The sequence below is a fragment of the Nuphar pumila genome, chromosome 4 (genome assembly GCF_984573655.1).
Source record: "Nuphar pumila chromosome 4, dmNupPumi1.hap1.1, whole genome shotgun sequence".
NCBI lineage: Eukaryota > Viridiplantae > Streptophyta > Magnoliopsida > Nymphaeales > Nymphaeaceae > Nuphar > Nuphar pumila.
In genome coordinates this window covers 6172660-6199909 of record NC_143252.1, presented here as the reverse complement: position 1 = coordinate 6199909, position 27250 = coordinate 6172660, and the positions used below count along the sequence as shown (strand labels likewise).

General features: G+C 38.2%; 1 protein-coding gene across 1 annotated transcript; it reads right to left on the bottom strand.

Moving 5' to 3' along the window:
- Window positions 1–5: 5 nt before the first annotated feature.
- On the bottom strand, window positions 6–27248 carry LOC149839176 (receptor-like serine/threonine-protein kinase ALE2). Its single transcript, XM_090002340.1, has 8 exons — window positions 26993–27248; window positions 24539–25119; window positions 23457–23831; window positions 22134–22349; window positions 1824–2195; window positions 1454–1697; window positions 1195–1342; window positions 6–646 (listed from the first exon to the last, which is right to left on the bottom strand). The coding sequence occupies exons 2-8, from the start codon at window positions 25041–25043 to the stop codon at window positions 272–274; spliced, it is 2235 nt and encodes a 744-aa protein (XP_089858466.1). The 5' UTR covers window positions 25044–25119; window positions 26993–27248; the 3' UTR covers window positions 6–271.
- Window positions 27249–27250: the final 2 nt, after the last annotated feature.

Genomic DNA, 27250 nt, shown 5'->3' with positions numbered 1-27250 from the left:
AACAATTGGATAAAAAAGAGAACATAAAACAAATCAAAACACAAAATTCCCTAAAAAGCCCAATCCAATTCAAGTAGAAATACAAGAAATTTACAGTGAGACCCATCCAACAGTGTCTCAGAAACCGAACCAGATCAGTGTAACGTACTTGATGCAATGCATGCAAACCCAGGCCTCTTGCAGCAGTTGAACTTGCCTCTCCGCATCGTTCCACTTCACTGAGTGGGATGATCAAAAGCTATAACTCACGGCTGGAAGTTGCTGGATACTTTCACCGGCCTTCTTGCAAATCTTCTGAGAACACTGCTGTTCGCAGGGTGTTGTCATTGTCGATGCCGCTGAGTCCTGAGAAAGGCCCAGAAGAGAACATGGAGGAGGTTGCGTCGGATTCATATGTGGTCGATGATTTCCGGATGTTGGGTCTGCTGGAAGTGGTCATTAAGGAATCCTGGTATTCTGTAACACGCTGGACCATTTTCAGGGACTGAACCACTTCCCCCATTGTGGGCCGCTGGTTCACCTCAGGAGCAACACACGCAGCTGCAATTGTGCAGACACGCACAAAATCTTCTTTAGGATACTTGTGCACAAGCCTTGGATCAGCAAGCTCTTCCAGGCAATCCTTATTTCGAAGAACAGGACGAGTCTGCAAGCAACAAAGGTTTCAAATATGACCAAATAAGAGCAAAAACTGAAGAACTAGCACCATCTTTCCAATTGGGGAATGAGAGAAACAACATGAAGCATGAAGAAACTTTTAATTTGTTGTGGCAAAATAATTGTAAGGAACAGAGAAGACAAGCCTCAGGAGCCACTTCATTAGGCCTAAATTAGAGTTCTAAAAGACCAAAACTGTCAGAGTCCAAAATAAAACAAAGAAAGAAGAAAAAGAGCCGGATCTGCATTCTGGAACAAGAAGTTTGACAAAGGTTGGCCGCAATGTAATAGAGAAAAAGAAAGGCCCACAAAAACTGAAGATTACACCATTGCAGAATAGTGATGCATTTGTCTCTGCAATTTTGTACTACAGACAAGGATAAGAGGCAGAAGATTGATCTCAATTCTCAACTTGGAAGAACACCAATCACTGGTCCAAATGAAAAGGAATTTAATGGGCAGCCTTTCATTTCAAAAGTCACAATTGCACATTTAGATGCTACTACCATACTATCAAGATACCAAAAAAGTACCGACCCAAGTTACAAGGTTCTCCTGTCCTGAGGGTTGTGACATATCAACAGGCTTCCTTCCAGTCAACAACTCAAGGAGAACAACTCCATAGCTGTAGACATCGCTCTTAACAAGTAAATGCCCAGTCATAGCATATTCTGGTGCGACATACCTGAAAGTTTGCAAAGTTAGTGTCACATATAACACCATGCAAAATCATCAAAGCATTAACTGACTCAAACGCCACAGGACATGTCAATCACTTCAAAGCTGTTAGTTTTACCCAAATGTTCCCATTACACGCGTGGAAAGATAATTGCCCCGTCCCTCGGGTGCCTGCTTTGCCAGACCAAAATCAGCAACTTTAGCATGGAAATTATTCTCAAGTAAAATATTGGATGCCTTGAAATCCCTATGTATCACACAAGGTTGGGAATCCTCATGGAGGTATGCAAGGCCTCTAGCAGCATCAAGTGCAATCCTCATTCTCGTGTCCCAATCCAAAGGACAATTTGCTCCTCGAGGGCCTAACATTCAGCAAAACCAGATGCCACAAGAAAGTAGTAGAATAATCAGTAGAGCAATCCAATAGTTATGATGCTAGGTTTAAATGTAAAAAACTGATCTCAACAGCTACAGCCTACAAGCAATACCATGGAGCCAGGATTCCAAGCTTCCATTAGGAACAAGCTCATAACAGAGCAGATGTTGTGAAGAATCACGGCTGCTGTAGTAACCCACAAGCTTCACAAGGTTCCGATGATGTAGCCTGCTCAGCATCTCAACCTCAACCAAGAACTCTTTATCCCCCTGATGACCGCCACTAGATAGTTTCTTGATGGCAACAGCTGTACCATCCCTTAAAATTCCTTTGAAAACCCGGCCAAAACCACCCTCTCCAAGAATATTTGAGGGTTCAAAATTATTTGTTGCTTCTTTGAGCTCCTCATATGCAAAAAATCTAGTACTGGTAGGGTGTGCAAGAGAACCATCATTTGAAACTGAATCTGCAGGCCTTGGCTTCACTGTTCACAGATTATACACGAGAAAGTGAAGCTCAGTATGAGGCAAAAGGATTGATTTGAGAGGTAGGTAAAACCTTAACCACAGAAAGATACACACTTCATCCTGAAAATGCTTAATAAATTCTGGAAGAACTTTAAACCCACTTCGATCAACTGTTCATGTATTTTGTTCACTTCATAAGAGGAGGAAATATCACGTAATATGAAGCAAATGATTTTTGACTGAAGTATAAGCCACATATTCCATCTATCATGCTTAGAATAGCATGCTAAGCATCAACCTCATGTTCATGTTGCAAACTATTAACATTTATAGCAAAAAAGAGAAAACATGGTGCAAATTTTTTTAAGGTTAAAATGAACATAATTTGGAGGCGGTGAAATCGTAGTATTACCTGGACAGATTCTTTTTCATTTTTAAGTTTTCTTTTTATAGTTTAACTGGGTATAGCCCCTGTGAGATTTGAATGTGCAACTCTCAGATAAAAATTTGCAACTCAATTGGTCCAAGCACCATATACGACCACCTTTTATAACTTTATACATTATGATTCATTTTGTTTCTTTTTCTTTTCTTCAAGAACAATTCAAGATTTGATTGCCAGAATAAAAATCCATGCATTCAAGAAATTTATATCTCCAACTTTCTTTGAAGAGAAAATTTTCACATATTCATGTATTTGAAAACAGATCAAGCAACACCTCCAAGGTTGATGATCTAACCAAAAACATAAATCATGCCTAGTTTACACAGTAAATTAACAGCAAAGTATTCTTTTCTCAAAAAAAAAAACAGCAAAGAATTCTTGAAGTTCAAACATCAATTACTCACACCAACAACATAACTTTCATGTCAGAACTGTGGCTGTGCATGCAAATATTGTCTGAAACAGGAGAGCTTCAATACAAACCAGTAAGTCTTCAACCATAGATTAGTTAGTTAATATTTTGTCCAAGGATAAAAGCTTACAGTTAACCCCTTAAAGCACAACTTACAGGTAACAAACAGAGTCCCTACCACGGGCTTATTTTTTTATCAGTAGATGAATTTGAGATCTTCAAGCATACTCTTATCACCAAACACCAAGGAACATCATACACATTCATTAGGCATAATAAACTATCCAAAGATGACAAAATGCACATGAGTTCTAAGGATTAAATGAGTCAGACAATAACTAGCCATGTGTCCTTTCAAATGTTTTGTACAAAAACACATTTCGGTACATTATATGTGGATTGTAAATACTATAGCTGTCATGGTAAAATTTATAATGTACATATTATGACAAAATACAAAAAAAAAAAAAAAGAAAAACAGAATCTATATCAGAACATCTTTGTCATCATTGACATCCAACTTGGCATCTTTCTTTTGCTCACATCCCCTTCTCTTCCTCGCATATAAAAATATTGAATATATGGAGCCTTGGGAAACACATGGTGACATGGCTTTCTAAGTAACTCCATAGTTCTTTTATCCATTCCTTTGATAAGGAGGATTATGTTAAAATATGATGTATATACATATACATATATATATATAGATTACAACACATACACATACATATTATCATATATATGTCTATGTGTCTATCTACATATATAAATATATATATTTATTTTGTAAATACCCGATAGGGGTATTTCTGTCATTTCACATGTACACACATATTCTAGATATGCTTTCTCCTTCTTTTTCCCTTTATTCTTTTTCTTTTTTACCTTTTTTTGTTTTTCCTTTTTTTATTGTTGGAGAGGGGTCCACATAGAGTCGTTGGACCCCTCCAACAGTCATAAATATGACCGTTGGAGGGGCTCCAACGACTCTATGGAAGCCCCTCCTTGGGTCCCTTGCTGTGTATAAATAAGGGGCATGACCCCATGTATTCTTCAAGCTTCTTATGAAGCATTTTATGAGTGAAATATATTTTTTTACTTCTTTGTGTGTTTGACCATTTTTTGTGGTTTATTTTGCCCATTTGTTGCCTCTTGTGTATGTGCGTGCTTCCGTGCTTTCTCTTGGAGATTTCATCTCTCTCATTTGGCACTTCATTACATGGTATCATAGCCTTGGTTGAAGAAGGCTTCATCGAATTCTCTCTTGACAAGTAATATCTCTCCTCTCTCTTGTCTCAATACTTTTTTTCTATAAATGGCCAACAAAGATGCAAAAATCGATCTCTCATTCAAATTAGATGGGACCAATTACCGCATGTGGGCGGCCGCTATGGAAAATAATCTCAAAGATAAAAAACTTTGGGGTTACGTATGTGGAACCATTCCGGAACCACAATTGAAGCTAACCAAGTTTGAAGGAGACGAAGAAAAAGCAGTGAATGAAGAAGAAAAGGAAAAAGCTATTCTTGATTACTCTTCAAAAATGGAAGATTGGGAAAGTGAGCATGCTAAAATCTTAGCATGGTTCATGAATAATGTCGAATTGAAGATTTGTGCAAATCTTGCAAAATTCAAGAAGGCTAATGAAGCTTGGTTTTTTATGAAAGGAATGTACACCCAAAGAGACCTTGCTGATATACAAGATTGCACAAACTATCGTGGTATAAAACTCATGAGTCATACTATGAAACTTTGGGAGAGGGTGATTGAGTCTAGGTTGAGGAAGATTGTCATGATATCGGATAATCAATTTGGTTTTATGCCTGGAAGATCAACTATGGAAGCTATACATCTTCTTAGACAACTTATTGAGAGAAATAGAGAGAGGAACAAAGATTTGCATATGGTTTTTATTGATTTGGAGAAGGCTTACGATAGAGTACCTAGGGACGTTCTCTGGTGGACAATGATGAAGAAAGGTGTTTCTCTCTAAGTACATTAGTATAATTAAAGATATGTATGAAGGAGTAGTAACCAATGTCCGCACTTGTGGAGGGGTGACAACCAATTTTCCTATAACGGTTGGGTTACATCAAGGATCTTCTTTAAGCCCTTTCCTATTTGCTATAGTGATGGATGAGCTTACGAGATCAATTCAAGAAAATGTGTCGTGGTGTATGTTGTTTGCTGATGATATTGTTTTGATTGATGAGTCTAGCGCTGGGGTTAATGCTAAGTTAGAATTATGGAGACAGACATCGGAAGCAAGAGGTTTTAAGTTGAGTAAGAGTAAGACAGAATACATGGAATGTCGATTTAGTAAGCAACGAAGTAGTGATGGGAGTGTAGTGAAGCTTGGTGAGCACGAAATACCGGTAGATGATTCTTTCAAATATTTGGGATCTATCATTCAAAAGTATGGAGAAATTGATGGAGATGTAAATCATAGGATAAAGGTTGGGTGGATGAAATGGAAGAGTGCAACGGAGTGTTGTGCGATCGTAGAATGCCATTGCGGTTGAAGGGAAAGTTTTATAGGACGACTATTAGGCCCGCTTTACTATATAGTACAGAATGTTGGGCTGCCAAGAGACATCATATTCAAAAAATGAGTGTAGCTGAGATGCGTATGCTGAGATGGATGTGTGGAAATACAATAAAAGATAAGATTCGGAACGAGGAGATACGTAAGAAGGTAGGCGTTGCACCCATTGAAAATAAGATGAAAGAGAATCATTTACGGTGGTTTGGACATATTCGACGAAGGCCTAATGATGCTCCAGTTAGAAGGATGGAGAAATGGGAAAATATATTAGTTAAAAGAGGTCAAGGTAGGCCTAGGAAGACATGGATGGAGGTGATAAGAAAGGATATGAATGCTTTGAACCTCACCGAGGACATGGCATTGGATAGAAATGAATGGAGGAGAAGGATTCATGTGGAAGACCCATAATGATTTTCTTTGTTGGTTCATATCGCCGACCATAATTGTTTTGGGATGAAGGCGTAGTTGTTGTTGTTGTTGTTGTAATGTACACCCAAAGAGACCTTGCTGAAAAGAAGTGTATTCTCCAGTTACGGGTCACGGGTCTGGAGATCCAGACCCGTGATCATTAACGTGTCATTAATGGCACTGTGTAATTTACCTTCTTGTGATAAGGGTACTTTTGTACCCTAGTCTTATATTTTGTATGTTATTATAAATGAGATCATACAGCAGCTGACCCTTAGTATTGGGGTTATCGGTTTTTTATTTTCTGCTCTCTCTCTCTCCCTCTCTCTTTCCCTGTCTCTCAGCTCTCACGAGTGGATCAAAAACTAACATGGTATCAGAGCCACGTTACAGGTGAAGCTGGAATCGATCCAAAAAGGTACGTCTGAAAGATCCCTTTCTCCTCGATATCTTTTCTTTCTCCTAAGTCAAGAAAATACTTTTGTTTTCCCCAATCTCGTCTGCCCCTCTTTTCTGGTTTACCCAAGTTCGATCAAATCTAACATTATTCAGATATGACGATATTCAGAAAAATACCTTTGCTTTTCCCTAATCTCGTCTGCACCTTTTTCCATCTCGCTTTTGTTTCCATCTCCTGATAATGATTAGATCTGACGTTAATCAAATCTGATCATTTTTTCTCCTTCTTGTCTGAGTTACCCATTTAAATATCTCTTACGTATATTTTAATATCTCTTCATTCTGTCCTTCATATATTTTGCTAGTTGTCTTTGATCACAGCGTGACCTAATCACGCAATCGGGTTTTGTTTTGATACAACTACACTGCTTTTCATTTCACAGTTGTGAATTCATATTCACGACTTTCATATTCAATATTCAATCACCTTTGAAAATCAGAAATCTGACAAACATTTAATTTCTGCTTCAAATTCAGCCACTGTCGTCGGCCATTGATCTGAATTAGTTTCTGCTCAAAAAAAAAGGTTACAGAAACTGTAGACAGACTGTGCTAAATACATTCTTAATACTGTAAACCATGGATTCACTTCCTAGTCAGTCAGTTCTTTCTTCAAGCTTCCTCAGTCAACTTGTGTCTGAAAAATTAAACAATGGTAACTTCTTGACTTGGAAGAGACAAATCATACCTTTTATTAGGAGTCAGGATCTTTCTGGACATCTGGATGGATCTATTCTAGTTCCTCCTGAATTCATATCACAAGAAGAAAGGGACAATAAAGGGGAACCTACTACAATATATGTTAGAAATCCTGAATTTGTGGCTTGGATGAAAAGAGACCAAGCGCTTGTTGCTTATATCACATCTACACTGTCACAAGAGGTACTTGTAGCAATTTCAGATGACTGTACTGCCATGCAACTTTGGAACAGACTTGTTCAGACATACTCACAGGTTTCTCAAGCCAGGATTATGTTTCTTAAAAGAGAATTTCAAATGTTAAGAAAGGATTCCATGACCATCATGGAATACTTGAACAAAATGAAGGTTATCACAGATCAACTTGCAGTTGTTGGAAGTACAGTTACTGATAAATGTTGCGGAAGAGATGAAGTGCACCGAACCCTAGGTAGAGAGAGAGAGGGAGAGAGAGAGAAAAAGAGAGAGAGAGACGAGAGAGGTAGAGAGAGACGGGTGCAAATAATAGAACTTGTTAACTCGTTATTAGGGCCTTTCTCTATGTTAAATAGAGAGAGGCTGAAAAGAGTAGTTACATTTAAGCCTACTATAAAATCAAAATTTCAAATAGCCTCTAATATATAAAAAGACTTCACTTAAAACCACCTATTCTCAACACTCCCCCTCAAGCCGGAGCATAGATATCAATCATGCTCAGCTTGTCACAACATTTTGAGAAATTTGGTCTAGCAAGAGGTTTTGTAAACATATCTGCAACTTGGTCTTCAGACTTTAGGTATTTGGTAGTGATATGACCAGCTTGAACCATATCTCTTACATAGTGGCAATCAACCTCAATGTGCTTTGTTCTCTCATGAAATACATGATTGTTCGCTATATATGTTGCCGCTTTATTATCACACATCATGGTCATGGGAGAAGAAACTTTCACCTGAAGATCATTAAGAATAGTACGAACCCATATCAATTCAGCAGCTGTTTGGGCCATAGCCCGATATTCCGATTCTGCACTTGACCTAGAAACAACATTTTGTTTCTTACTTCTCCAAGAGATCAAGTTGTCTCCCAGAAACACACAAAATCCTGTGGTAGATTTTCTATCCACTACAGATCCTGCATAGTCAGCATCAGAATAGGCCACTATCTCCAGATTTCCACCTTTTCTGAACAATAACCCCTTTCCAGGAGAAGATTTTAGGTATCTGAGAATCATAATAGTTGCATTCCAGTGTACCTCAGTTGGTTTGTCCATAAACTGACTAACTTTGCTTACTGCTAAAGCAATATCCGGCCTAGTCACAGTTACATACAGTAGCTTCCCTACTAGGGAGCGATAGCTTTTGCTATCAACCGGTTTTGACCCTTCTTCAAACAACTGAACTTTATGGTCCATGGGAATATTTGCTGGTTTAGCTCCCAACATTCTTGTTTCCTTTAATAAGTCAAGAACATACTTCCGTTGAGACAAAACCATCCCTTCACGGCTCCTGTCAACTTCTATACCCAGAAAATACCTGAGTGAACCAAGGTCTTTTGTAACAAAGTGTTTTTGGAAATGAGCCTTTGTGGCTTCAATAGCTTTCACATCATCTCCTGTAAGAATGATGTCATCCACATATACCACCATAACAACTATTCCAGAACTAGTTTTTTTGATAAATAGTGTATGATCTGCTGCTGACCTGTTAAAGCCAAAGCATGACATCACTTCAAACAATTTTTGAAACCATGCTCGAGGACTCTGTTTCAAGCCATAAATCGCCTTTCTCAATCTACACACCTTCTGACACTCCCCCTCAACCCCGAAACCAGGAGGTTGGTGCATGTAAACGGTCTCAGATAGATCCCCATATAGAAAGGCATTCTTCACATCTAACTGACACAAGCTCCAACCAAGCTGAACAGCTACTGAGAGAACAAGACGAATGGTACTCATCCGTGCAACAGGAGAAAAAGTTTCAAAGAAATCAATACCATATGTCTGAGTATATCATTTCGCTACTAATCTGACCTTGTACCTTTCAATAGAACCATCAGATTTGTACTTTATTGTATATACCCATTTATATCCAACAATGTCAGCATCTGTTGGGGAATCAACTAGATCCCATGTATGCTGAGATACTAAAGCATTCATTTCTTCTTGCATAGTCAGCTTCCAGCGATTATCAAGCTCTGCCTGTTGATAGTTCAGAGGAATAGTTTCAACAGATAAGGCTGAAATAAAAGACTTCATCTGATTTCCAATTCTGGCATCGGAGACAAAATGAGATATGGGATATAAGGTAAATTGTCTTGTCCCCTTTCGTAGAGCAATAGGCTTGTTATCATCATCCTGAAGATCAACAGTGTTAGTAGAACTTACCTTAAGAGAAGAAGAAGATGAAGGCTCTTGCGGAAGTGGATCTCTACGCACATATACCAATGGAGGATTATTAAATCTAGAAGAGGATGAAGTTTGGTTCGGTAATGAGGGCACAAATTCCAAAGGAAAAGGAGGTATAGGTAATGGAAAAGACTCAGCTGGATCAACCTGCAGCGGGGAACCGGAACTAGAGTAATATGGAGAGGATTCCAGGAAAGATACATCCACATTGACATACTCTCGGCGAGAAATAGGATCATGACATCGATAGCCCTTTTGATTTTTGGATAACCGATAAATATGCATTTTGTAGCTTGAGCGGCTAATTTATCACGGTCAGGGCAAAGTTTGTGTACAAAACAAACATCCAAATATTTTTGGTGAGAAAGAAAAAAGTGGGGCATTAGGTTTTAGGATATGTAATGGAATTTGATCACCCACAAAAGACGAAGGCATGCGGTTGATCAGATAGCAAGCAGTGGTAATCGTATCACCCCAGTATAACGCAGGAACATTGGATTGAATCATAATGGTCCTGGCAACATCAAGGAGGTGCCGATGTTTTCGCTCAGCCACCCCATTTTGTTGAGATAAATAGGCGCAGAAAGTTTGGGGTTGGATGCCATGATCTTGGTAAAATTGTAACAGACCTTTTGATTTAAACTCGAGAGCATTATCAGTGCGAACAATCTTGATAATAGATTCAAACTGAGTTTTTATTTCAAGAATTAGGGATTTGATAATACTTGGAACTTCAGATCGTTCTTTTATTAAAAATACCCATGATAACTTAGAGAAATCATCAACAATAACAAGATAATAACGACACTGAGTCCTAGTAGGAATCTTACTAGGACCCCATACATTTGCATGAAGAAGTTCAAAAACTTTATTACTAGACTGACTCTGACTCGAAGGGAACGAACTTCGATGATGCTTGCCCAACTGACATACTTCACACTGAAATGATGTGGTGGAAGGAATCTGAGGAAAGACCGACCGAAGCTTTGACAATGAAGGATGACCAAGACGACGATGCCACTGAACAAGACTGAATGAATGTTCCACTGCAGCATGAACAGTACCCATTGGATGATGTAGGTAGTAAATTCCATTTTCTTCATAGCCTCCACCAATCTTCTTCCCCGTCAGCAAATCCTGAAAATGACAACCCATTGGATCAAATATTACTCTACAGTTTTTTTCTTTTATAAGGCAACTAACAGAGAGTAAACTTTGAGGAAAGTTTGGAGCATGAAGAGCATTTTTCAACTGTAATGAGGAGGATATAGAAATATTTCCCTGACCAACAACCGGAGAGGAGCTCCCATCGGCTAATGAGACTCCAAGTTGAGCCTTAATATCCTTTAGATCTGAAAAAACACATGAATTTCCACACAAATGTCTGGATGCACACCTAGTTCGAGATCGTTGCAGATCACGCTCCTGATGTAGGTCACGCTCCTGTTGTAGATCACGCTCCTTGGTGTAGATCACGCTCTTGAGATCGTAGGCTCTGATACCATGTTGCGGAAGAGATGAAGTGCACTGAACCCTAGGTAGAGAGAGAGAGAGGGAGAGAGACGAGAGAGAAAGAGAGAGGCGGCTGCAAATAATAGAACCTGTTAACTCGTTATTAGGGCCTCTCTCTATGTTAAATAGAGAGAGGTTGAAAAGAGTAGTTACATTTAAGCCTACTATAAAATCAAAATTTCAAATAGCCACTAATATATAAAAAGACTTCACTTAAAACCACCTATTCTCAACAATAAAGATTTGGTACAGCAAACTCTCAATGGATTGGGACACGACTATCATATGATTGTTACTTCATTGTTATGTTTACCTGAGCTCCCCAACTTTGAAGATCTACGTGCAAAATTGTTACAATATGAGATGAACCTAAAGGGGTTTTCTGAAGAATCATCTATGCACACTGGGGCACAAGAAGTTCTTGCTACAGGGGTTACTTATGCACGAGGACGAGGAAGCCATGATATCAAGGGAAAAGGAGGACAAGGGAGAAATGGTCAAGGAGGTCGTGGATTATTACCCACACCCAACACATATACCAACTCACAAAGGCAGAGGCCAATTCCTACATGCTTTCTGTGTAATAAAAGGGGACATATCAAAGTTAACTGTTGGTTCAATCCTTTAAATAAAGGAAAATCAACCCAAACTGAAGCAAAAAGAAGCACAGACAGTACAAGGACCAATGGAGAAGTAAAGGAATTATTGTTGTCAGCTTTCGCAGAATTGAATCTGAAACAAAATGAGCAAGGTACTTGGTACGTGGACTCTGGTGCGGCGACTCACGTTACTGGTGATGCAGGTAAGCTCCTAAAACTTGTTCCTTACATTGGTAAAAGCAGTATAGTTACTGGAGATGGATCACACCACTCTGTCTCTCATATTGGAAACTCCATTATACCGCTGTCTGAATCTTCTATCAATCTTTCAAAGGTTCTTTATGTTCCTGAAATCAAGAAAACATCGTTTCAGTTTCTAAACTTGATGATATCAAAGTCTCAGTTGAATTTACTCCCTCTTCTGTTCTTGTCAAGGATCTCTGCACGAAGGAGACGTTCGCTAGAGGAAAACGGCAAGGCAATATGTATATCTTTCAAGAAGATCCTTCAGCACATATTCGCTCTGCAGATCCAAACTTGAAGCTCCAATCATCGTTGCCTTCTGAAAATTCCACTTGTGTCTTCAGTGTCTCTGAAATCAATAAGCCAAATCTTTGGCACGGTCGTCTAGGTCATTGCAGTAGTAGTTTCATTGAAAAGCTTGTTTCAAATAACCTCATTCCCAAGTCAAGTTTAAGAATAAATGTCGATGACAACAAATGTCCTAGTTGTCTCTTATGTAAGAGTAATGTCTTACCATTTCATTCTATCAATAAAAAGAGCTCCAAGACCTTTTGAGACTATTTGTTCTGATGTTTGGGGGCCTACCCCAGTTGCTTCCATATCTGGAATTAGATATTACCTTTTGTTTGTTGACAGTTATTCTTGGATATTTTTCATGAAACACAAATCTGAGAACTTCAAGTTGTTCCGAAACTTCCATTCCTTTGTCAAAAACCAATTTTCTGAAAACATCCTTAGTTTCCAATGTGACGGAGGAGGTGAAATTTCATCCATTGACTTTACTAACTTTCTCCAAAGTAACGGGATAAGGAAAAAGGTGTTTTGCCCACACACACCTCAGCAGAATGGGATTGCTGAAAGAAAGCATCGCCATATTGTTGAGAGTGTGATGAGCATGATGCATGACAGCAGTCTCCCGATCACTTTATGGACAGAGGCTTTTCATTCTGCAGTTCATGTGATAAATCGTTTACCCATGACTATTTTGGACAACAAGTCTCCTTGTGTCTTTTTGGTGTACATCCCAACTATCATGATTTGCATGTGTTTGGTTGTTTATGTTATGTTCATGTTGATAGTTCAATGAGACATAAGTTTCAGGACAAGGCCCTGAAGTGCAGATTTGTAGGTTATGCCGATGACTATAAAGGGTACGGGTGCTATGATCCAGTGAGCAAGCGCATCAAAATATCAAGAAATGTCATCTTCGATGAATTGAATTTTAATTGTCGATGTACTAGTTCTTCAGAATCACAACCTGAAGTTGAGGCTTATCATCCTTGGTTGAATTATGAATTTCTCTCCGGAACTAGTGAGGTTTGCTCGAACTGTACTCAAAAGAATAAGGAATCTATGTCTGCTGATGAAGTGGTTGTAATGAGATATTGCGGAAATATAAAGAGTGCATACAAGCACATACAATAATGAAAAAGAGACAATATCACAAGTCCACGAAGGGACAATACAAGCACAAGCCTTTAAGAAGGCAACAATATACAAAGCCTCTTATTGAAAAAAGAGAGAAGCTCTCAAGAATGAAAAATATACAAGGGGATCACCCCTATTTATACAAAAGGAAGAGGAGAGAAGAGGAGGCAAAATGCCTCAAAAGGGGAGCCCAAAAGAGGGCTCCCATGGAGTCGTTGGGAGCCCCCAACGGTCACATTTGTGACCGTTGGGGGCTCCAACGACTCTATGTTGGAGCCCCTTTTTGTTATTTAAAAAATACAAAAATTAAAAGGAAAAAATAAAAAAAGAAAAATACATTTAAATGAAAACTGAAAATAGTTGTTTTCTAAAACAACTATGTGAAATTACAAAACTACCCCTATCGGGTATTTTGTAATATACAGAATATATATTATATATATATATATATATTAGATACATTTTAACACCCCCCCTCAAACTTTACGGGGAGATGACGGAAAGTTTGCCAAGAAGAAACATGAAGCGAGGAGCCGGAAGAGCTTTAGTGAAGAAGTCCGCCAACTGATATTCTGAAGTGACATACGGAAGAGCAATAGTTCCTCGCAAGAATTCGTCACGGACATAGTGGCAATCCATTTCGATATTTTTTGTACGCTCATGAAAAGTATGATTGCTCGCAATATAGATGGCACTCTTGTTGTCGCAACATAACTTTGAGGCTTCGGTGATATCAACTCCCATGTCTTTAAGCAAACTGCGAAGCCATACAAGTTTCATTGTCGTGGTTGCCATAGCCCGGTACTCAGCTTCAGTGGATGATAGTGAAACTTTCTGCTGCTTCTTGCATCGCCAGGCAATCAAAGAGTCTCCTAGAAAAACACAAAAACCAGTAGTTGAGACTCGATCATTGGGATTACCTCCCCAATCTGCATCAGTATAAGCAAGAAGATTCAAGGAAGAAGAGGAGGATAGAAATAGCCCTTTATTGATGGTATGTCGAATGTAGCGGATGATTCGGAGAATAGCACTCATATGCACAGTTGTAGGAGCATGCTGAAATTGGCTAACAGAGTGAACCGCATGAGTGATATCTGGTCTGGTGATGGTTAAATAGGTAAGAGACCCAATGAGTTGTCTGTAAGGTGTAGGATCTTCCAGAAGAACCCCATCCTCCAACCGTAATTTGGCATTAATAACCTCGGGAGTCTCTACTTTCTTATCATCGGAAATCCCAGACTTAGAACATATATCTGCAGCAAGCTTCATCTGTGACAAAATATATCCTCTAGGAGAATATGCAACTTCAATTCCAAGAAAATATCTGAGAAAACCTAAGTCAGACATATCAAAATTATTTTTTAACATATTTTTAACATTAATAATACTATTTTGATCATTCCCAGTGATAATCATATCATCAACATAAAGCAACAAAATTACGATACTAGAACCTGCATGTTTAACAAAAAGAGCAGTGTCAGTATAACAAGAGTGAAATCCTAACTTTATCATGATATCACTGAAACGATCATACCAAGCCTTAGGAGCTTGTTTAAGGCCATATAATGCCTTTAAAAGCCGAAGAGTTTGACCTTGCTTAAGATTTATTCCGGGTGGCGGATCCATATAAACTTCTTCACTTAAACTTCCATTTAAAAAAGCATTTTTTACATCAAGTTGATAAATAGGTCATTTTTTGGTTGATGCAACAGCTATTAAAGTCATAACACTGGTCATTCGAGCTACAGGAGCGAATGTTTCTTCGTAATCAATGCCATATTCTTGGGAGTATCCCTTAGCAACTAATCTAGCTTTATATCGTTCTAAAGAGCCATCGCTTTTAGTTTTAACTTTGAAGACCCAGCGACAACCAATAGGTTTTTTGTGTGAGGGTAGATTAACTATTTCCCAAGTATTGGCCTTTTTTAGCGCATTAAGTTCAACTTGCATTGCTTCAACCCAATGAGGTATAGATTTAGCTTGATTATAGTGTGCCGGTTCAAAATAAGAGTGTAAGGTTATTAAACATGCCCGATAGTTGGGAGTTAAGGAATCATAGGATACAAACCTATTTGGAGGTATTGATATTCTAGAAGAATGCCTAACTTGTGGTTCCTCAGTGGATTCAGAAATTTGAGAGTATTTTTCGAGGGCACTAATAGGATTTTCTTGATTTCTTCTTGAGTAAACATTTATATTGGTATCGCTATCATGAACATTTATATTAGAATCACTATCATTTGAGGGTGTTATGTCAAGAGGGGATACCTCACGAGAATCATCAATGTTTTCAAGAAAATCTTCTTGTATGTCATCAATAAGATCATATAAGAATATATAGTCAATTTCATTTGTTTCTTCTAGTTTATCAAAACCGTTTTCTTCTTCTAGAAATGTTACATCTTTTGAAATATATAATTTATCATTCTTAAAATCATAACATCTATACCCTTTTTGATTTTCACCATATCCTAGAAAAACACATTCAATTGCTTTTGGAGATAACTTATCCCTTTTGTGTGATAGGACAAAACATTTGCAACCAAAAATACGAAGACGATTGAAATCGGGTGAAAATTTAAAGAGTTTTTCATAGGGAGAAGCATTTTTAACTTAGAAGAGGGCATCTTATTGATTAGATAGATTGAGGTTAAGACGGCTTCGGCCCAAAACTTCTTTGGAATATTCTTAGAAATAAGTAATGTTCTAGCGGTTTCAATAATGTGCCTATGTTTCCTTTCCGCTAGGCCATTTTGTTGGGGAGTCCTAGGACATGACTTTTGATGGCAAATGCCATTTTGGGTTAAATAGTTTTGGAATTCGTGAGATAAGTATTCGCCACCGGAATCGGATCTTAAAATAGATATGTTACTTTGAAATTGATTTTGAACCTTTTTATGAAAATCTTTAAAGAAAGTAAATACTTCTGATTTATGACTAAGGAAATAAATCCAAACATACCGAGTAAAATCATCAATAAACGTGACATAATATGAATAACCCCCTTTAGACATAACCGGAGAAGGCCCCCAAACATCCGAATGCACCAATTCAAAAGGCCTTGATGAAAGAAAAGTTCTAGTTGGAAATGGAATAGACTTCATTTTTTCAAAAATGCAGTCTTTGCAATTAATTTATTTTTCCTTACAAAATTTGTTTCCAAAAGGAAAGAGATACATTTTGGAATAACTTGGATGACCAAGTCTTTTATGCAAAGTTTCCATGTTTTTTTCTTGGACATAAAAACAAAAAAAGTTTGTAGGGAGATCAAGATGGTCCATATAATAGAGGTCTCCCTTTCTATGGCCTTGCCCAATCCGCTTCTCGGACCGGAGATCCTGCACAAAGCAACCATTAGATGAGAAAGATATTTCACATCCATGGTCGGCAATTTGAGAAACCGAAAATAGGTTTAAATTTAGTTTAGGAACAACTCTTACTTTTGGAACACAAAAATTTTGTGAATCTTTAAAAGAGCCAATACTTGAAATTTTTAAAAAGGTTTCATCGGCCGTAGAGACACAAGAGTCCTTTGAATTGGTGCAAACATCAATAAGTGCATTTTCATGAGGGGTCATATGAAAAGAAGCTCCGGAGTCAAGGATCCAAGAATACGTACCGGGTGAAGATGATGAAGCAATAGCCGCACCCGATGTGGAGGAAGAAACTTTTAGCATTTGTTGGAGAGCCATAGATATTTGTCCAAGAGTTTCTTTGATGTCATTGTTCTTGCCTTCATCTTCTTTGGTGGTGGTTTCCTCAAGAGAAGCCACTTTAGGCTTGAAGGTTCCAATAAGCTTAGGACAAGCGGGTCTAATGTGACCCGGCTCATTGCAATAATGACAAACAATCATTTTTCTTCCTCCATTGTAGTTTCCTTGTTTCCCAAAATGAGGAGGCTTATAGGTTCTAACATTATTACCCGGTTTGGATACGGCAAGGACTTCATCAACATGCTTACTCATGCCAAGCCTTGTCTCCTCTTGAGTGATTTCGGCAATAGCATCCTCAATAGGAGGAAAAATAGATCTATGGAGAAGTGAAGATCTCACTTGCTCAAATTTGGGACGTAGCCCAAAAAGAAATTGAAACAATCGCTCTTGTTCCATTTGTTTTTGCCTTAAATCAATATCTTCCATAGAAACCCATTTTGGCTCCAAGAGAGCCAATTCATCCCATAGTGGGTTTAAAGCACTATAATAGTCTTGAATGCTAGAATCACCTTGCTTGGTGGTTCTAATCTTTTCTTGCAAGAAGTATGCTCTTGCAAGATCCTTTTGGGTATACATATCCTTTATAAAGGACCAAGCCTCATTGGCTCTACGGAATTTAGCTATATTAGCACATACCTTAAGCTCCACATTATTCATAAACCACGCAAGGATTTTTGCGTGATTGCTTTCCCAATCTTCCACTTCCTTTTGATGACTTTCAATGGCCTTGAGGCGAGCATCTCCTTCAAGAGCCTTTTCTTGACCTTCTTCAATCTTCGTGAGCATAAGCTTAGGTTCCGGAATGGAACCCATGACAAAACCCCAAAGCTTCTTCCCTTTGAGATTATTTTCCATTGCCGATGCCCACATCATATAATTCTTTCCATTGAGCTTGAAAGAAAGGTCAATTTTTGTCTCCATGATGTTGCCAAGAAGTGAGAAGATATCTACTAGATATGAAAAACACGAACCACACCTTTCCTTCAAGAATCGAGTGGCTCTGATACCATGTAATGAGATATTGCGGAAATATAAAGAGTGCATACAAGCACATACAACAATGAAAAAGAGACAATATCACAAGTCCACGAAGGGACAATACAAGCACAAGCCTTTAAGAAGGCAACAATATACAAAGCCTCTTATTGAAAAAAGAGAGAAGCTCTCAAGAATGAAAAATATACAAGGGGATCACCCCTATTTATACAAAAGGAAGAGGAGAGAAGAGGAGGCAAAATGCCTCAAAAGGGGAGCCCAAAAGGGGGCTCCCATGGAGTCGTTGGAAGCCCCCAACGGTCACATTTGTGACCGTTGGGGGCTCCAACGACTCTATGTTGGAGCCCCTTTTTGTTATTTAAAAAATACAAAAATTAAAAGGAAAAAATAAAAAAAGAAAAATACATTTAAATGAAAACTGAAAATAGTTGTTTTCTAAAACAACTATGTGAAATTACAAAACTACCCCTATCGGGTATTTTGTAATATACAGAATATATATATATTATATATATATATATATATTAGATACATTTTAACAGTGGTTGCTCATGAAAATACAGACCCAACTTCCAATCCACAAATGTATAAAGGTCTTGTCTACGCTCGCCGAGAAAGAGAGCCGCCCACCATAGTTAATTCAGAAACGGACAGATCCTCTACACCCAACATCGTTGATAATAGAAGATCGACATGTACTCGTCATCCAATTGAAAGATGGGTCAGTTATGAAAATTTCTCATTAGATTTTCAACTCTTTCTAACAACCTTAAATAAAGAAGATGAACCCACAACGTTCTCTCAAGCATCAAATTCCAGAAGATGAATTGAAGCAATGAATGAGGAGATGGAAGCTCTACATGAATGTGGTACGTGGGATGTCGTATCAAGACCACTTGACAAAAATGTTGTTGGTTCGAAATGGGTGTACAAAATAAAGTATAAACCAGATGGGTCTATAGAGCGCTACAAGGCAAGACTTGTAGCCAAAGGTTTTACACAGGAGCAAGGAAAGGACTATGATGAAACTTTTAGTCCAGTGGTGAAGATGGGAACAATCAGGATTATACTTTCTTTAGCTATTGAACATCAATGGACTATTAGCCAACTTGATGTGAAGAATGCCTTTCTTCATGGAAATTTGAGAGAAGAAGTATACATGGAACAACCCACTGGCTACTCAGAAGGCGATCCTACAAAATATGTATGCAGACTAAAAAGGGCGATATATGGATTGAAGCAGGCATCCCGATCTTGGTTCGACAGTTTCTCTGTTGAAATTCAAAAATATGGTTTTAAGAAATCTCTTCTTGACCATTCCTTATTTATCTTTAAGAACCAAGACACAATTACTCTGTTATTGATATATGTAGATGATATCATCATCACTGGCAATTCCAATGAGCACATTAAAGAAGTGAAACATCTCTTGAATCAAAGGTTCAAAATGAAGGACCTTGGCAAGCTACGATACTTTCTTAGAGTTGAAGTCGACAGTACTTCTGAAGAGATGACTCTCACCCAACATAAGTATACCATTGATGTTCTAAATAAAGCGGGTATGAAAGACTGCAAGCCCTTGGGAACTCCTAGTGTCCTTCATCAAAGGCTTAGGTCTCAAGATGGGGATCCATTTGATGATCCCACACAGTATCGTAGCATAGTAGGTATGTTACAATATCTCACCTTTACTCGTCCAGATATAGTCTACTCGGTGAATCAAGTTTCTCAATTTATGCATGCACCATGTGAAGGGCATATGGAAGCAGTTAAACGGATACTTTGATACCTAAAGGGAACTGTTGGGGATGGCCTCATATATCAGCGAAAGACAAATGGGCAAAATGCACATGAGATCACTGTTTATTCTGATGCGGACTGGGCAGGAGATCCAGATGAACGCAGATCGGTATCCGGCTATTGTGTGTTTGTTGGGATGAATTTAGTTTCTTGGAGTAGTAAGAAACAAAAGGTTGTTGCCAGATCCAGTACAGAGGTTGAATATAGGTCAATGGCAGTCGCCACTGCTGAAGCTACTTGGATTAGACATTTACTGACAGAAGTAGAGGAATCGATCTCTCGATCACTTCTTTTGTGTGATAACCAGAGTGCCATTAGTATGTCTTTTAATCCAATCCATCACAGTCGTGCCAAACATATTGAAATAGATCAGCATTTTGTGAGACAAAAGGTAGAAGAAAAAGAGATTGAGCCTGAATTTGTACGAACCACAAATCAGGTGGCGGATATATTTACAAAAGGGTTGACGAAAGACAGATTTTGGATCTTAAAAGGCAAGTTGTTCATGGTCCAGGATCATGCACAACTTGAGGGAGGGTGAAAAGAAGTGTATTCTCCAGTTACGGGTCACGGGTCTGGAAATCCAGACCCGTGATCATTAACGTGTCATTAATGGCACTGTGTAATTTACCTTCTTGTAATAAGGGTACTTTTGTACCCTAGTCTTATATTTTGTATGTTATTATAAATGAGATCATATAGCAGCCGACCCTTAGTATTGGGGTTATCGGTTTTTTATTTTCTGCTCTCTCTCCCTCTCTTTCACTTTCTCTCAGCTCTCACGAGTGGATCAAAAACTAACACTCGCTAGGCACTTTTTTCTACAAGAGAAGGTAAGAGCTACCAAGCAAGGTGATATGAGTATTAGAGACTACTATAGTGCTTTATCCTCTTTATGGGATGAGCTTGTTCTTCTCGAACCGCAATGGGAAGGAAGTGATATTGCCATGAGACAAGAGCAAATGGAAAAAGAAAGGTTCTTTCAATTTATTCATGGGATTCGTCCTGAATTTGTGCAACTTAGAGGATCTTTTCTTCATAGGGCCTCTACTCCTCTAAGTGACATTTTGGCCGACTTATGTCAAGAAGAAACCCGTTTGGCCTTAAAAAGATATGTTGATGAAGTACATGTCGTGTCTAGACCCGGCAACAATGTTAGATCATATAAACCACCAAATTTTTGGAAGAATAATGGTGGTGGAGGAAGAAAAATCATTTGTCATAATTGTAATGAACCGGGCCATATTCGTCCGGATTGCCCTAAATTCAAAAAGAAGGTGGCTTCCGTGGGGGAAACTCCTTCAAACATCAATGAAGATTCAAATAAGGATTTCAAAATTCAACTCCCATATGTTCCTACCGAATATTAGTTGGCGGACTTCTTCACCAAAGCTTTGTCATCGCCTCGCTTCTACTTCCTCCTTAGCAAACTCTCGGTGATTTCACCGTGTGTTTGAGGGGGGGTGTTAAAATATGATGTATATACATATATATATATATATATAGAGAGAGAGAGAGAGAGAGATTACGACACATACACATATATATTATCATATATATGTCTATGTGTCTATCTACATATATAAATATGTATATTTATTTTGTAAATACCCGATAGGGGTATTTCTGTCATTTTACAAGTACACACATATTCTAGATATGCTTTCTCCTTCTTTTTCCCTTTATTCTTTTTCTTTTTTACCTTTTTTTTGTTTTTCCTTTTTTTATTGTTGGAGAGGGGTCCACATAGAGTCGTTGGACCCCTCCAACGGTCATAAATATGACCGTTGGAGGGGCTCCAACGACTCTATGGGAGCCCCTCCTTGGGTCCCTTGCTGTGTATAAATACGGGGCATGACCCCATGTATTCTTCAAGCTTCTTATGAAGCATTTTATGAGTGAAATATATTTTTTTACTTCTTTGTGTGTTTGACCACTTTTTGTTGTTTATTTTGCCCATTTGTGGCCTCTTGTGTATGTGCGTGCTTCCGTGCTTTCTCTTGGAGATTTCATCTCTCTCATTTGGCACTTCATTACAGATTCCTAGCTTCCAATATATCCCAAAAGGCCCAATTTTCACAGCATCATGTCATAAATGCCTAATTTCGAATATATGAGTATGATGCATGAACTTTAAATAACAGTGACTTCTTCACAATTTCTCTAACCTGCCTTGCATAAAGTTTTCAAGGCTAAGGTATCGAAAAGAAAGAAGTACAACACAAACTGCAAAAACAAGAACACATGATATAGAACTAGTTACATTGTTCTCAAGTGCTAAAAAAATCCAAAGATGTGAAAACATACCAGATTCCTTGAGGCGTTGGTGCTTCTTCCCCTTATTGAGTGTGAAAGCGCAAATAACTAGCATGGATATGACAATAATGATCAGGATACCCGAACCTATGCCGATAATAAGAATCAAACTTTGGTGTTTGTTTCCATCTCCAGATGATATTCCATTTGAGGAAGAAGGGAAAGGTGGAACTGCAGGTGACATAACAGAGGCTGGAGCTGAAACATCTGATTCAGCAGAAAATACATCAGTAGAAAAGCATAGAATTTTCAAGTCCAGAAGGTACTCCACTTTTTAGATATCATCAAATATATAATTGGAATGAATTTGAGAAAATGAAAAGCAGGAAACGAAAACCAAAGGAAGCCTGAAAACACTAAACACAGCAATTTTCTAGAATACACCTACTGTTTTTGTACAGCATCAGGTACCTGCCATGTATGATGGATAATTAGTTCCTAGAGATTCCATCCTAGATGGTACCCAAATGGAGATGTTGTGCGATAGATGGAGAAGACGTAGGATCCACATATAGCATGTGTATGTGTTCATATGCCGGCTTTTTTTATAGGAATAGGATTCAACAAGCATAAACATTTCTTGCTCGTAATAAACAAGATTAAAATGCTTTCATATTTCATATATTCCAATTTTTTAGCAAAACATAAAGCCAAGATAAGGGCCTTCACAAGTCGGTTGCAGTGGAAAAAAAACATTAAACACAAACCTGTGATGAAGCTCCTAGCTTCAGGTGGTGATAATCTAAGGACAACTTCCTTGAGTTTATAGCAAAATATATCTCAAGGACCTAGGAAAACAATCTTGACATAGCAGAAAATTATAAATTTTATGAACATTACTTGAAGAATTTAAGATATAAAGTTGCCACGGAGAAGAAGAATATGTGCTTGGGGTAAATAAGAGAAGATTATCTACAGCTTAAGTAGTGAAGAACAGAAGAAACAACCACCTTTTACTTGTCTTGGAAAAGAAAAGAAAAAAAAAGAGAGCAATTATCTGCAATGCTGTTTGGTCCTAAATATGCAGTATTTCTCAGAGACCAATCTATGTAGATAAATCATAACTGATCAACACTTCAAATTTTCAGTCAGTGTGAACAAGAATAGTTAATGCAGTCATGACTGGTACATAATAACAGCACCATGCATCTTCAGAGTGCAGATAAGTTTGAGAGAGAGGGGAGAATCTATTTGACGACCCAATGTCAAATTTGCCAAAAGAACACAGGAATTGTCAACAAATATCCCAAAAAAATCAGCATATGGACTCTCAGATACAAAATATGCAAGCAGATAAAGAAACTGAAATGTTACCTGGAGAAGGGGCAGGTGGCTTAAACCAGGTTAAATTCTGAAGCTTGTAGTCACCAACTACAGAAGGATCAAGATGAATCTCATGCATCACAAGTGTGTAGTTCATCTTGTACACATCCCCTGCTGAGAAGCTAGTACCCATCAATGGAGCAATATCCATTGTAATATTTAGTCCAGATAAACCAACAACAGAAAAACTGATAATCTCTATCTGGGAAACTTGCAGACCAAGTTGAGAAGCTAATTCCTTCTGAAATTCAGCACTCCAATTAGAAGTAAAAGAGACATTTAGCAACATCAGATCCATATTTACTGGATATACACAGGAACAAACTTTAACGTCTCGCCGTTGTATCATGCCAGGTTTGCAACAAGCTGATCAGATGGAAAAGAAATAAATCATAAGTAAAGATTTCAAAATTGGTATGACTAAAGAACAATATTTAGCTGTTGCAAACTTAGGCAACCACATTTGCATGATAATTAAGAGTGCACAATCAGTCAAGCAGCTCGAGTTCATTTATTTATTAAATGAGCCAAGCTCGATCTTGGTTATAGGCTCAATACTGTAAATGAGCTTGAGCACAAACATACTGTTTGAGCATGATAAAGTTCAATAAAGCTCGTTTGGGCTCACCTTTTTTTTCCAATGTGAACATTGACTCATATAATCTCTATTGCAAAAAAGACAAAAAGTCCTACACACAATAGGGCGTTGAGTTCTTTTAAAGAGGTGGCTCGATCGTGCCGCTTCTTTTGTAACAAAAGCTCAAAAGCTTTCAAATGATTTATTTTTCCTTAACAAAACTGTTGCAGCTCCGGACAAGCTCAAATATGGATCACATTAAATGACCCAAGCTTGAACAGACCAGGCTTGGCTCAAGCTCGGATCGTGTGTAGCCCTGTTAATGTTACTCCCTATCTAGAAGCCTAGGAAGCCAATACACATGTTGGGTTTGATTATTAGCTGCTTTCTGATATAATATAGCAAGTATTGCCAATGCCAAAATCATAATCTCATGCAACTCAAACTAATTTTAAGAATTAAGATAGAAATTATTTGCATCAAACAAATAACTTACCACTGGTATATGAAGGTGGTGGTGACATGCCAGAACCAGCACCGCCATCAGCAGAAGGTGTCGGAGCAATATCCTCTAAGGGAGATATCAGCGGACCACGTTTAGGTGCAGGCCGGGTTGATGGTTCTGGTAAATGTGAAGCAGCAGGGGCATGTGCAGAAGCTCTTATGAAACTAAACCGTGGGCCTCGTGATGGGCCTGATGGCACTAATTCCCGTGACAGGATTCTATGGTGCATAAAATGCTTCTTGTAATGAAACGGCAGGACTGCCCCATTGGGAGGATTTGCAGCCAAAGGAAGATCAAAGCTACCAGGTGAAATTTCAGCAATGGCGTGCACTGCTCTATTATCAGAAGATGCAGAAATAACATGGGTGGGCTTGACAAATGGAGCACTAACAGGGGTCAACCAAATCACTTTGGATTTATAATGCAACAATTTGGCTTCTGTAACAACTGCCACACAAGTTAGAACAACTAAATATGTCAACCAGTATCTTGACATGCTCAATTCCCAAACACCCCCGATGGTTATATTTCATCAACAAATTTATCATTTTTTTCCATATGGATAACAATTCCTGCAAGGAATACAAAATCAAGCCCATCATCAACATAACCCTCATAAAGAGAGAAAAATAAATGGTTTAAATGAGAGCTGAAAAAGAAAAGCATCATTCAAGGTGGCACCATAACCAATTCTAGAGTGATGATTAGCTTCTAAACAGTTTGTGTCATAAACCATCCTAAATGTTTCTAAAAACCATAGTTGCACATGTCTTTTGCTTAATCCTAACCAGTAGGTGCATTCATCATTGATTAATCACTAGAAACCAAGCTTTGGAATGAATCGATTTGACGAGAAACCTTGCCTTTTATTTAACCAAGTTTTGGCACAATATGAGCCACTGATTTTTTATCACTCCAAATACACATCTAAACACGAAAAATGCCTAACTTAATGCATGTTTTTCTACAAAGTAAGCTATATAGAATGCATATATGAGTTCAGATTAAGCAAGCACCAGAAAGTTTGTGCATTTGAATCCAATTAGGACGGTTTAGGAGATAAGACTTTTCAGGAGCTACTCATTACTCCCAATTCTATACCAACAACAATATAAACTCTGCTCAGAAGCCATTTTAACTATGACTGAATGCACAATTTTGATAGGACACCCATATTATTAACCATTACAGTTAACTACATCACAGTCTCTTAGACAGCACCACTAGTTCTTCTGCAACAATGGTAGGGCTGAAAGTGGAATTTTCAATGCCTAGTATGCATATAATGCACAAGAAAATACATCTAATCCAATCGACGATCACTCTACTAAGACTTCAGCATGATTTTAAATGGGTAATTAGTAGAGAATAAATATGAACTATGAAGCAAATGTTAATGTCGACATTGACCATCCTACTAGTTAAGAAAATAACTAAAGATCTCAACCACAAAATATCTACCAAAAAATCGTTTGAATGATGGCTAAAAAAGAAAAACGTCATCCAAGGTGGCACTATAACCAATTTTATACCAACAAGAACAATATAAACTCCGCTCAGAAGCTATTTTAACTATGACTGAATGCACAAGTTCAATAGGACACCTATATTGTTAACCATAACAGATAACTACATCACATTCATTATAACAAAATTTTATGTGTACCATTCAACTTAGACAGGACCACAAGTTGTTCTGCAACAATGGTAGAGCCGAAACCCTAATTTTCAATGGCCTAGTATGCATATAATGCATAATAAACTATATCTAATCTAATCGACCAGGTCTTTGTGCCGGGTGCAGTTTCTTCGGGTTATAAATCGAAAAAAAAAACTACGTCTAATCCAATCGACGATCACTCTACTAAGACCGGCGCGATTTTAAATGGGCAATTAGTAGAGAATGAATATGAAGCAACCGTTAATGCCTTCGTTGACCACCCTACTAATTAAGACAGCAACTAAAGATCTCAACGACATAACATGTACAAAAAGAAAATGCCAACAGTCTCGATTTACAGGTTTGAATTAAAATGAATATTTTTCTCAGAGAGAGAGGGGGGGAGGGGTAATGCTAACCAATGGTTTCCACACCAAATTAATAAACTCCACCATTAAAACTAAAAAGCTACATTAAAAAGATAATAAAAAATATCAATAATCACATAAACAAGAAGGCAGAACCCCATTCGAAAAAATCATGACTTCGTACATAATCAAACAAGATCCCATTTTTAGAAAACCCCGGTTAGAAATTAAAAAACGAACGATTTTGGCACTTTAAAGAAGATGTTTTCGATGCACCCACTTATCCCGAAACCCGCGATAACTTGGGAAGCCACATAGAACCCGACTATGCAATTTCCTAACCTATCCTACTTTTTCGGGATAAGCGATCGCATCCAAAGAGCAAAACACATTTGCAACGGAAATCACGAAACTTACCTCCCAACAGATCCCGATCCCGATCCCAAACGCACCATCTAACGCCCTAAGAAGCTCAGACGCCTCCGATCTAACGGTCACGATCGAACCCCGAACAGGATCAAACAGCCGAGGAGTCGAGGGAGCAGAGATCGGAGGGGGCGACGGATCTCCGTCGAGAACGCCATCCGGATTTTTCTGAGATTTAGGGATTTCGTGATTTAGGGAATCCGCCGCCCTTCGGAAAACTGTTCCCGTTTTGAAGATTTTCCCTCCGTA